This window comes from Aulonocara stuartgranti, assembly GCF_965226115.1.
Source record: "Aulonocara stuartgranti genome assembly, chromosome: 3".
Classification (NCBI taxonomy): Eukaryota; Metazoa; Chordata; class Actinopteri; order Cichliformes; family Cichlidae; genus Aulonocara; species Aulonocara stuartgranti.
In genome coordinates this window covers 58,959,528-58,972,189 of record NC_138941.1, presented here as the reverse complement: position 1 = coordinate 58,972,189, position 12,662 = coordinate 58,959,528, and the positions used below count along the sequence as shown (strand labels likewise).

Genomic DNA, 12,662 nt, shown 5'->3' with positions numbered 1-12,662 from the left:
TGCATCTAGATGAAGAAAAAGAGACAGTTTACTGATTAATTCAAAAACTTCTGGAGTTACTCTTACAATAAAACAAAATGGAAAGCATAACAGTAAATAAAATCCTCATCATAACTGGGTAATTGGCTATGAGAACTTTCCCAGTGATTAAACCCAGAATTAGGGGGAAGAACGACAAGAGATGCAGTACAGGGCCAAAAGTTGGACGCCAGCCTGTGACACTGTACTCAGAGCTAAACTGGCACATCCTTTTTTACTTCTTTTAAACTGCCTACTGCTTCGAACTAAAAAATAAAATTAATGGTCATACCAATGAGAAACAGATTATACTCACCAGCTTTCTGAGAATGTGAGCAGAGCAGGACCGCGATGATCATCACTGATAAGCCAAAAAAAACAGATAAAAATCAGTATATTCACTTTTAAAACTTGTTGAATCTAGCAGCTAAAAATGGTATTTGTTACATCTCTAATATGCCACCAAAAGGGTCCTCAGTATGATAGCTTTAAATTTACAACATTTTCACATTACCAAAGTCTTTATAGTTTAGCTTTAATGCATAAATGGAGACAGTACTCACACAGTCTGATGCAGAGAGCGCTGACCTCCATGATGTCTTGCTGCAGACCAACAGACTCTCTTTCTGTGACTAATTTGAAAGAACTCTAAATAGTTTTCACAGAACCAGAGGTGAGGTTGTGGTTGGTCATCTGACACAAAGACAGCCTGATGCTGCCTTCAGTGAAACTTGTAGTTATTTAACCTTCATCTTATGCTTGGATTAGAGCAGCAATGGGTTCGTTATTCTTCTGCTTTTTTATTTAATCAAACAGTTACTCTACATTTTGTGATGAAGCCAGTTTTAAACTGAAGCTGGAAGCAGCGAAAAAGAGATCCACATAACTATTTCAAGCAATGTCAGATGTATTTGAATACATACATAAAAGTTGGTGTTTTCTGATACATATAGACGATTGTTTTAATCTTCTACTGCAGAAGATAAAAACAATACTTTATAGTGAAGACACACATTTCAGTGTAAACTTGTCATCTTATGCTGTGTTTAGCAGGAAGAGTTGTGGACCCAATATGAGGGAGTCAAAGGCTGAACTGGACTCAGAATCAGTTTTATTTGAATAATTAATTTAAGTTACATTTGTATTATATTATAACATATTTATATTATAAATTTGAATAATTTAACTGGCAGGAACTCAGAGATCCAAACAGGCAAAATATGCAGCAAGAACGAGATCGTGACACTGGATGAAGAGAGAGAAAGACCATATATGCGCAAGAGGGAATCAGGGCAGAGGGAAAACACCTGCGGAAGATGGATGGACATAATCTAACTGATGAGACAGGGGAAGCAAAACTGAACATGTGCACACAACAAAAGACTGTCAGAATAAAACAAATAATAAAACACAAGAAACACATGAGATGCAGTTTGTCTAAATACAGAGAACAGAGGAAGGAAACAGACACAAGACCACGAAGACACAAAATGGGGGCGAGTGAGTGAAGGACATGCAGCATGACAGAAACCGGACAGACACACAGAGACATGAATGGGAAACAGATGCAAAAACATGGTGACAAGACAGACTTTACAGTGAGGTACAACTAACTAACACAGGAGATTCTGGGGAGGCAAGACCAAGACAAACAGGACACGAAAGAGAACCGACCAAATAAACAAGTAACTAAGAACTAGAAATACACATGATTAAACTACAAGCAGAAGGAAACTAAACAATACCAAATAAATAAGAAACACATATCACCACAATAATAAACAAAGTCCAAAAACACTGGGTCATTAGAGTTCCAAAAAAAGAACAAGCAGTTTAGGGGCCTGGACACGTAGCCAGTGGCCTACACAGAGCAGTTCAGGTCGGCCGTGCGGCCAGCAGCGCAGAGCCCTCTCATTGGGTTCTGGGACTGGCTAAACACCAGCTGTCCCCACCTGAGAAATGGGTATGGTTGGAGGGATGGGCTTGCTTCTTCCTAACGGACAGTCTCACACACAGACAGAGTTCTGGCAAGCAGAAAGGTGACAGTTTATTTAGAAAAGGGGTGAACCACAGTGCTATATATATATTTTAACAGTGAGTTGGGCAGGGGTCCAGGGGGAAGAGGAAAGGGAATCCACACACACACTTTCCTCTTCAGCACCATCACCACCACTTCTCTTCTGCACATACTCACTCCTCTTCAGCCACTGTCTCATCCAGATCTCCACTCATGCTGCCGTACACAGAAATCACAAGGGAGGGTCTGTCACAAGGTCCAGTGAAATCTATATATAGAGAGCACAGGTTAGTTCAACAGGTGAGTAAACAAAGAGCGATTTCTAAGAAAGAGGTGAGAGAACAAACACAAGTTCAACGTTCCCACAACTAACTGCTCCGTGCCAGAGAATTAAATAGTTACAGAGCACCCTGGTGTTATGGCACTGATCATTAACAGGTGGTGGCAATCAGCACAGGTGTGCGGGCCAAGAGCAAGAGCCCATAACGAGCTCCACCCAGGCAGGCAGGAGAGAGTGAGAGAGAACAACACATAAACAAAACCTGCAGCCATCACGAGCCAGCCAGAGAGGGACGGGGATCATGACACTAGGAACAGGGAAAGGCGCAAGAAGTAGCTGGACACCAGCTGCCCCTGCATGAGGAACATGTACAGGTGCAGGAATGAACTGGGTTATGGCTATCCTCATCTGGGGAGCAGGTGATGGCTGGACACCAGCTGTCTCCACCCCAGGAACTAATATGAGTGCGGGAACCAGTGGACCAGTATAGGTTTACTGTAATTAATTAAAGGGAAGCACAGAGAAGCTGAGTACGTCTCATAACCATTTCTTCATCATCGCTAACACTCAGCTTATGACTTCTGCTTTCACACAGTGTGGTCAAACAAAAGTAGAAAGCCACATAATTTTCTTTGACTATATTGAACAGAAACGGCACTTATTTCTGAGTACAAGACCGCATCTAAGTTAGAGACATGCTCAGTATCAGACTTTGCATCACTGACAACAAACTTGCATTTGCATCTGTTTTGCAAAATAAAGTAATGTGACATTTTCAGATTAATGGACACCACAATTAGCTTTTTTTCACGTAATGGTATTTATAGAGCTGTAAACTGATAAAGCAGATGGGACACCGGAAAGCACTAACAACAGTTATATAAGAAGCAAAGCACCTCCCATAGAACATCCTGAGGAACATGGTTCGAATGCCTTCTCCAAGTCCACAAAACACATGCAGACTGGTTGGACCAACTCATGCACCCTCAAGTATCATTGAGAGCGTAAAGAGTTTGTCCAGTGTTCCACCAACCTGGACAAAAATCGCATTGCTCTTCCTGAATCAAATGTTCGAATAATGGACAGATTCTCCTTTCCAGCACCCTGGCACCTTCTAGTCCCCCTTTTTGAAGTTCTGAAGCACCCCCACCCGGTCTGCCACTTCATAGGTACTGCCCATGATCTCCATGCAACATTGCAGAGGTGTGTAAATCAAGAGAGCCCTACAACATCCATAGGCTTCAGGAACTCAGGGTGAACCTAATCCAACCTAGCAGCCCTGCCACCGAGGAGTTGTTTAACTGCTTCAGTGACCTCACTCCCTGTGATGGAGAGTTGTCACCCCTATCCCAGACACTGCTTCTCCTATGGAAGATGTGTCAGTGGGATTAAGGAGGTAATCCCACTGATAAAGTATCCCTTCCACCGCCCGAGAATATCCTCAGTCAAAGTCAGCAGCGCTCCACCCACACTTTACCGTTTCCCCTCCTGAGTTGTCTGACCAGAATCTCTTCAAGGTAGTCCGAAAGCATTTTTCCATGGCCTCTCCGAAGTCCAGCCACTCAAACCACTGCCTGAGTTGTGTTCTGCTTGGCCTAAGTGTCCCCAATATCCCCTGAATGCTGTCAAAGCTCTGATGGAGGTGGGAGTTGAAGATTGTAGGGATGGGGTCATCTCCTAGGCATTCCCAACACACCCCAGGTCTGTCCAGCTTCCTCCCCCACAGTGTGATCCACCTGATCAGCAGGTGGTGATCAGTTGACAGCTCAGTACCTCTCTTTACGCAACTTTCCAATATATGGCTGTAGATCTGATGATACGATTACAAAGTTGATCATTGACCTGAGGCCTAGGGTGTTCTGGTGCCATGTGCACTTATGGACACATGAGCATTGAGTGAGTCCCCAGGTGGATCACCCATTACGATGATTTTTTTAAATTGAGTTGCAACTTGTGGGTAAGTGTCACTAGACCCATATTCTGGACACATATTTGACAGCCTGAGCTGTAGAATATGGATCTAGAGGACAGTATATCTTTGTCTAATAGAGGAAAGCAGTAAAGCTGAGAGGTCATCACTTATATTAACAGTAATATAACGGATGATGATCTTTGGTTATCATTCACTGTGGTCATTCAATTTCATGTGAATTTTTAGGAAAATCTCTCATTCAGAGTTAGAAATGAAAATCAATACCATTTCTATCAGTCCGTTATGTTACCTGCTGCTAGCAGGACTCTGAGGTAAAAACAAACAAACAAACAACCCTTTAATGTGTGCTAAGCTATGGTATAATTTTCTGGCTCCTACTCAATACTTTGCATAAAGGAGAGAAAACATGGTTGTTCTTTATATAACACTCAACAAAGAAAATAAAAATATCCTACACGTTGAAAATTATCACTAAAATCTCCAAATTTATAAATGATTAGATATACAAACAAAAATGCAGGTAACAGCAACAAGAAAACTAATTATGATTGTCTGCTTGTCAATTTAGAGACATGTTTTATAAAATACCTTTCTTCTTCCTGTTTTTTTTTCTTATAACAGCATACATTTCTCTGACTGGATTCACAATAGTGGCCGCTGTGGAAGCTGTAAAATAACAAAAGTTATCAAAATATATGAAAACAGGCACAGACTCTTGCTTAGCTTAATAAATAGTCTATAGCCTTAGCCTATCAATAAATAAATAAATTAAAAAATAAACTCAGTATAACTTCAGTACAATATCCAAATAATCGATAAGAGCATTTCTGTTTCAAATTATATATCTTCCAGTTTCCTTCAGTTTGATGGTATAAAAACAACACTGCCACAGTGTTTGTGTTCTGACCTGTTTGATCGTTGGCTGAGCCTGAACCATTGACTGTTGTTGATGGACAGAAGAAATTTGCTGAAGGGAAAAAAAGAATAATAAAATAAACTGTATCAACATAGCCAGCGAGAAAGAAATGAACATTGTTTTCAAACATTATGCACCAACTAAACTTAACCACATAATAAACATAATCCATGTAAAAACATTTAGGTAGCAGCAATTGGTGTTTTTTTTTTACCTCTCTCCCAGCAACATTTGCCAAAGTGGTACAGTCCCACCAACAACAACAGAGCACCGAATACAGTAGTGGAAATGATCCAAGGTGTGGCATCACAGGTGAAAAGTCTTGTATCTTTGTAAATGTCTGGATTAGTTGCTGAATGATTAAAAGCTAAAAAAATAAGCGGAAGATAAAATGTTAATTCAAGCTTCCTTATACTGAGATGATGTTTAAAACGTTACATATCTGGCATTAAAAGCTTCTAAAAACCTGAGGGACGGACAATCAGACAACACAACAGGAAGGTTATAAAGGCTTCAAATCACCCCTGACACTGAGCCAGCTCTCTGATGATTCTCCAACTCCCGAAATCCCACACTTGTAAAGTCCTTCATCAGACTTGGAAACTCTGTGGATTGTCACGTTTCCTGTGGAGCTATTATGGATAGGATGTCCATATTTATAGAAATCAGTTTTGAAGTTGGAAGAAGCCATCTTGTTTCTGCAGCTCAGAGTCACATTTCCTTCCTCTATTACAGGAATGGCAGGACTCTCCAGGATCACAGAGCCAACTGTATGAGACAAGTCTGTGATTCATGTGACAATAAAATAATTTAAAATTACAAAATATTGTTACCTTGTTGTAAACATACCAGTGACAGTTATGTTGATTTTGTTGCTTCTTTTCCCTCCTTCAGTCTCACACCAGTACTCTCCACCATCATCTGGATAAATATTTGAAATGGTGCAGTATGATCCTGTTGGTGTTTTCATGTTAGTTTTATTACATGATTCTATTTTCCCTTTGAATTTATGAACAACTTGACAATAAAGGACCCCATCACAGTAAAATGTTACTGGTTCATATTCAAAGAACTGCAGTCTGTTTGGACTGATTCGAAAGGACACTGCATCTGAGAAAAGAACAAACGAAAAGAATCACTGATGAGCTTTACCTAAATATAGAGAAAACAACATTTCAGGAAAAAAGGAAAATGAACTGAAAATGTGCACCATAACTCTTTATATACATGATCACAAAAGAATACTTTTTTTCCTACTTTTCATATATTTGGTCCACAAAACACAAAATACTAAACAACATCCATATCAACAAGCAATTTTTTGATACTTGCCAACTTTCTGACCATGTGCACAAAGGACCACAAGAGTCATAACTGAAGAGACAGAAAAGAGATACAAATTATTGAGGCCTACAGTGCAATAATAATAACATCTCAGGATGGCACAACTAAATTAGAAAATATTTTCTGAAAGTTAAAAAAAGAAAAGTATTACATCTAAACCTCATTATTAAATTTACTAAACTATTTATAATTTAGCTCTAATGTAGAAAAAGAAAAAAGTACTTACACAGTTTGATGCACAGAGCTCTGACCTCCATGCTGTCTTGCTGCTGACTATGTGCACACTTGACAAATGTTAAGTCAGTGAGCAGGGGGTGTTTCCTGTGTGGCTTCTTTCTGCAGCTGAAGCGATGCTAAACATTTTAAAATAGTATTTGAATAAGCTACGTTACATTAAAGTTACCCGCAGTTTCAGATCACTATAAAAGGGGAGAAAACAAACTGCTGCTTTTAATACAACTTGCAGTCATTGCATATCTATCATGTCTGCCTTCTTAGTTTCATGCATCAGCATGTTAACACATGGTTTTCATTGTGACAGTAATAAACAAATCCTCATCATTTATATCACTGTTGTTATTTGTCCTCTCACCCCTACTGTCATACATATAGGGCCTTGGGGGTGGGCACCCTGAACGGAGTCCAGACGGTCTGTTTATTCAGCCTCACTTGTAGTGTCGGTGCCCACCTCTCCATTTTACCTGTTGAGGGGTTTGCCCCTGCTGTTATCCTCCTGGTCTGGGAGGCCTCTGGATTTCTGGGGCCTGAGTCCCCTCCATGCCTGCTTCATGTCCTGGAGGGCAGGACTGTGGCTCCCCACACCTACTATTAGATACTTAAAAGGAGAAACCTTATGAACACAAGCACGCTTAACACTCACATGTTCACACAGGTGCACAAACAGTGATGTACAGACACACTCTTGGGCTTGATCTTGGTCGGCTGCTGACTCTAAACATGTCATGTATTACAGTTTTTTCTGAATGCTTAAACCCTAACTGTGATTCCTGTAGCACAATCTCTAAAACTATTCAGACTTATAGCAAAACCACTCACTGAGTCTGCAAAACTAAAAGCACAAAAACTGCTTTGCACTCAGTTTGCAATTTTGTAACACACACTTTGCAAAACTGTAGGCACAATTCACTGCACAACACTCAATTACCAAATTTCCAACACACTCCTAGCAAAAGTATACACATGTATGTCTATCATTAACACTAATTTGCCAACTGTCTGGCACACTTTCACATGTGAAAACTTTTTTAGATAATTAGTTCACTTTGCAATCAGCCTAAGCACTATAATACAGGTAAGCTGTGTGTGCGGAGTACAATGGAGGGAGCAGAAAGAGTGAGAAGTAGAGGAGGCCGAGGAAGAGGACGTGGAGGTGAAGAAGTAGGATGAAGAGGACGACAAGGACAAGGAGGAGCAAGAGGAAGATGAGGAGGGGGGAGAGGAAGATGAGGAGGGGGGGAGAGGAAGGGTAGGAAGAGTAAGAAATAGAATTGCTGATGACATCAGAGCTACAATAGTGGACCATGTAATCAACCGTGGAATGACCCTGAGGGTAGCTGGCCAACAGGTCCAGCCTAACTCGAGCCGCTACACTGTAGCAAGTACCATAAGGACATCTTGAAATGAGAATCGGTTAGTACAGTCACTTCGCACAAAGATTTGTAGCACTGCCATATGCCAATGAGAAACACACCAATACCATTGATGTGAAAATACTGAAATTGTTACTTTACAGAATTGCTAGATGACCAGATGCTGGGGCAGAGGAAGCATGTTCACTGCAGACCAAGTAACCCATATAGTCATTATGGCGATTGCAAATAATCCTATACTTGGAAATAAACACTTGTGTTTGTTTTGATGTGTTTGAATAAACACCAGTACTTGAAGTTTGGATCCCTCTATGCTTATGGATCTATGACAGAAGTATGAGCTCAAACTGACATAGCCTACCTTGTGCACAGAGAAAGCAAAAGCCAGATGTGTTTTGTATTCATACCATCAGTGTGCAGTTGGCGCATTGTGTGCTTAGTAGATGATGGCTTGTGTGTACTGTTTGATACGGAAACACCATTTTTACGAAGGTGTGAAGAGTTAATCTAGCTGTGTTTGCTTTTGCAAGAGAACTACAATGTTTTGATGATTGGGTGACAGGTTTTCTTATTTGTGTGAAGAGTTTTACAAAATTAGCCAATAGTTACAAAAAATGTGCTTAAGCAATCAGAAAAAACTGTAATAATACTGTATTCTGCTCAATAACATTTAATATTTCTTATTTACGGTTACTTATACAATGTTGGTTGTTTCTGTGGATTTCCTGCTGTGTTGCTTTTTCTCACATTTTTTTTTCTTCAGCTGGAGGTCAAGCAAATTTATTAGTTTTTTTTCTCTCCCTCTCCTTCTGTTAACTTTCTTCCTGATTCTTTTTTCTTTTCTCTTTTCCTTCTCCTCATCTTGTGTGATTTTAATAACTCAAAATTTAAAAAAAACTAAAAAAAAAACTAATTCACTTCTAATAAAATATGGATAGTGGACAAGTAAAGCAACAGCCAAAATTATCCACTTTTGAAATAAATCTTTTGGGCATTTCTTTGGCCTTCAGACAACAATTCTGATTGTTACACTGCTGGACAGGACAGGAAAAAAAGAAAACAAAAAAGTTAGTCCCACGTGTGGGGAATTTGTTTTGTTACAGGTGTGAACGGTGCAAAGTTGCCTAGAAAAATTACAGAAAAACACTGGAATAAGATATCAATAAGATACCGTACACAATAGAATAGAATAAAATAAAATAAAATACTATGTATAATCAATAAAATAGAATACAAATGCTATATACAATTGAGTATAATACAGCAATGCCAGAAAAGAGTATTGCACTTAGTGTTATTGCTATTGCACATGTGTGGAAGTGTGTGTTTGATCAGTTGAAGTCTTTGTTGTTTGAGTCTGACAGCAGTGGGGAGGAAAGACCTACGAAATCTCTCCATCCCACATCGTGGATGCCGCAGCCACTGAAGGAGCTGCTCAGTGCTGTCAGAGCTATTTGTAAGTATCTGTTTGTACAGCTTCCCTATAGTGGCTCCAGCACATTACATTAGCACAATGTGCAGGTAGTTCTGCATAAAAATAGCTCATGGAAATGTTTTTTTTATGGGGCTACTTTTACTTTCTTGCTTTGCGTACTTTTTAGAGCGTCTACTTTTTCACCTTCACTTGAGTAAAGAAGATGAATCAGTATTTGTAGTTCTATTTAAGTACAGTCTGTACTTTTGTTTTTAGTTTTCCAGTGAGTTATTTTTATTGATGGCAGTTGGGCTAAAATTTGTTCATTTTAGCCCAACTGCCATCTGCTGGTCGTCATGAAATATTGCAAGATTTATTTTTGGGCACAAAAAGTTTACAAGTTTGACAGTGTGTACATGTGCCTGATAGCATCTTTAAAACCATTAAAATATCTGTGTATTGTGATTTCTGTCAATGTTTAAAATAATAATGATTAGGAAATATTGTTTGGTATTTAATGGGCATTATTAAAGTCACTTATTTACCACTTGTTCAGTTGCTTGATAGAAGAGGAAACATTTAAATTAGTGTAAATGACACAGTATTGAACTAATTGGCAGCAAACATGATCTGTGTGATCACATAGCGCAAGAGAGAGAAGACAGGAGGTATCATTAGAGGGAATTGTGTCTGATCCCAATTTTTTCTTAGATCATTGCTGTATTGCAGTGTATGAGCATGTGGGAGTGTGTGTTTACGTATGTTTCAGATTAAATAAAATCATTAATGGAGATTGAGTAAACATAGTTTTCCCTTGCACCTCCTGCGTTACAGTTACATTGGATGTCAGAACTCCAGAGTTGAGTGTGTGCCGGTGGTAAAGACAGAAAGGCAAGGGAAATCAAATTCTGTCAAGCATCCCATATGTAACTATTGTAACTCACAACCTTGTGCTAGAGTAGATCTCTTAAAGAGAAGCAGTTTGTATTCTTTGTGTTTGTGAACATAAAACGAACTATTATCAAAATAAAACGGGAGGTTGAGGATAAACGTTGAAAAATATAGAATACCAATAAAATAAACAACAAAAAACAAAATACAAAGCCTTGAATATTTAACACGTACACAAACAAAGATGCAGGAAATACCAACAAGACAACTAATTTTTGTCAATTCAAATATATCCTATTCTGGTTTTTAGTAAAGAATAAAAAATTATTAATCACCTTGAGGCAACTGTTATTAGGATTTGACGCTATATAAAGAAAACTACATTTAATTAAACCAAATGCTTCTACTTATAGAAACAATCTGTTTGTGCTACTAATCATCGTTTGCTGCAGTTTCCTATATCATGAAAGTTACATTTAAAAAAAAGATTGAACATGAGGTAAATATAACAGGTGGGCTCTGAACATGTCTCACTCTGTGCGTTGAGTCTCCAGCTGACTGGGATAGCAGAAATTAAATAAAAATCAGGGGGTGAAAATTCCCAGAAACTGCATTTCCTCATGCATGTCCTGCAAGTCCAAACTGTTAAAATTACAACTTGTGAACAACTAAAGAAATACAGTATGGTATAAAATAGTGTTTCTAGCTTTCTGTAGCTTAACCTCCTCATTGTGCAGATTACATCTTATTTTTTTTCCATCCACAGACCAGAGAGGGATGTAATCATGGCTCCTTCACCCATCTACAATACTAGCTGTTGTCATTTAACCTGCACCTTCTTGTGCTTGCTTTATAACACTGATGAGTTCCTCATTCATCTGTTTTCCATATTTAAAAAGTCCATTCACATTTTGTGATGAAGCTTTTGTTGATCCCAGTAAACACACCACTTTTGAACTGAAGCTGGAAACAGTAGTGAAGAGACTTGCGTATTTGTTTGTGGCCATGTTTTTCTAAAATAGAAAATTGTTTTTATTCTCTAACATAGTACATGAAAATAATATGTGATAGTGGAGACACACATTTCAGTGCAAAGTAAGTCACAGGTCACTTATGTCCACAAACCAGCCACAAAAAGTGTTGACAGACATGTAGCAGTATATGCTACTTTGCATGTGGTTATCAGGGTTATATGTTAAGTGGAAGTGGGAAAAACTCTGACTCAGCTTATGACTTCTGCTTTCATAAAGTTTTGCCAAACAAATGCAGGCACATGATATTTTTTGGCTGCATTGTATTTCGGCTTTCTAATAGATATTGCTGCAGCATGAAAAAAGACACCACTTCTTCTGTCTGGGTACACGACCACACTTTAGTCAGGGTGTTTAAAGACGGGCTGTCCTCTGTCTATGGGCTCAAATTGTGGCCATAGATATGTTGTACTTGTACATCAAATGCGTAGTTGTGAACTGAGTTTTGTAACCTCGTAAACCACAATATCCAAAAATGTTATGTTTGTGCGTGTTTGTGCGTCCATAGATGAGAATTTGTGTGAATTAGGACCAGAAGCTCAGTAAGCCACCTCTCCGACAGCCAAATCCATCTGTTCTCTGATTGGATTGTTACATTTGTGATTGACATAACATTGACCAATCAGCTGAAAGAAAGGGAAAATTGGGTCAAAATTTGTACTTGTAAGTTCAAACTCACACACAGCCAGGGAACTTGAGCGCAGAGTTTTACATGTAGTTTTTTTTTATAAGATATGAATTGTGTTGAGAACACATACACGTGATCCTGAATCAGAGAAATAGCATTAAATGTTGTGACTGTTGATAGAATCATAATGTATATGTGGTTGTAGTACTGATTAAGTATACTCAATTGCTTAATACTGATCAGAATATAACCAGGTATATTAATCATAAATATGCTTAAGTTAACCAGTATACTGCATAAGAAAATTTAGAACATAATAATGAATCTGAAGACAGGCCTCAAATAAATCACCTTGAGGCAACTGTTACTGTGATTTGGCGCAATATAAAGAAAACCAAATTGAATTAAACTTAAGACTTTGGTGTGTGTGTGTGTGATTGTGTATGTGTGGGTTGCGCAAGACGGGAGGGAGTGAGAAATATATAATTTAATAGAGTTTAACAGAGAACAAGTAAAAGAAAATATTTCTATATAACTGGATTAAAAGGTAACAGCTTGTAACAGCATTCATACACTTACA

The 12,662-nt window shown here is 38.6% G+C and overlaps 2 protein-coding genes across 2 annotated transcripts in view; one reads left to right on the top strand and one right to left on the bottom strand.

Annotated features, from left to right (window-relative positions):
- The window catches only part of LOC309701829 (butyrophilin subfamily 3 member A2-like), a 329,790-nt gene that overhangs the window by 114,452 nt on the left and 202,676 nt on the right, over positions 1-12,662 (top strand). The window lies entirely within an intron of this gene.
- LOC309698374 (uncharacterized protein) lies at positions 1,098-6,776 on the bottom strand. Its single transcript, XM_082520767.1, has 9 exons — positions 6,735-6,776; positions 6,497-6,538; positions 6,014-6,274; positions 5,687-5,932; positions 5,379-5,531; positions 5,156-5,215; positions 4,837-4,914; positions 2,213-2,303; positions 1,098-2,042 (listed from the first exon to the last, which is right to left on the bottom strand). The coding sequence occupies exons 1-9, from the start codon at positions 6,763-6,765 to the stop codon at positions 2,012-2,014; spliced, it is 993 nt and encodes a 330-aa protein (XP_082376893.1). The 5' UTR covers positions 6,766-6,776; the 3' UTR covers positions 1,098-2,011.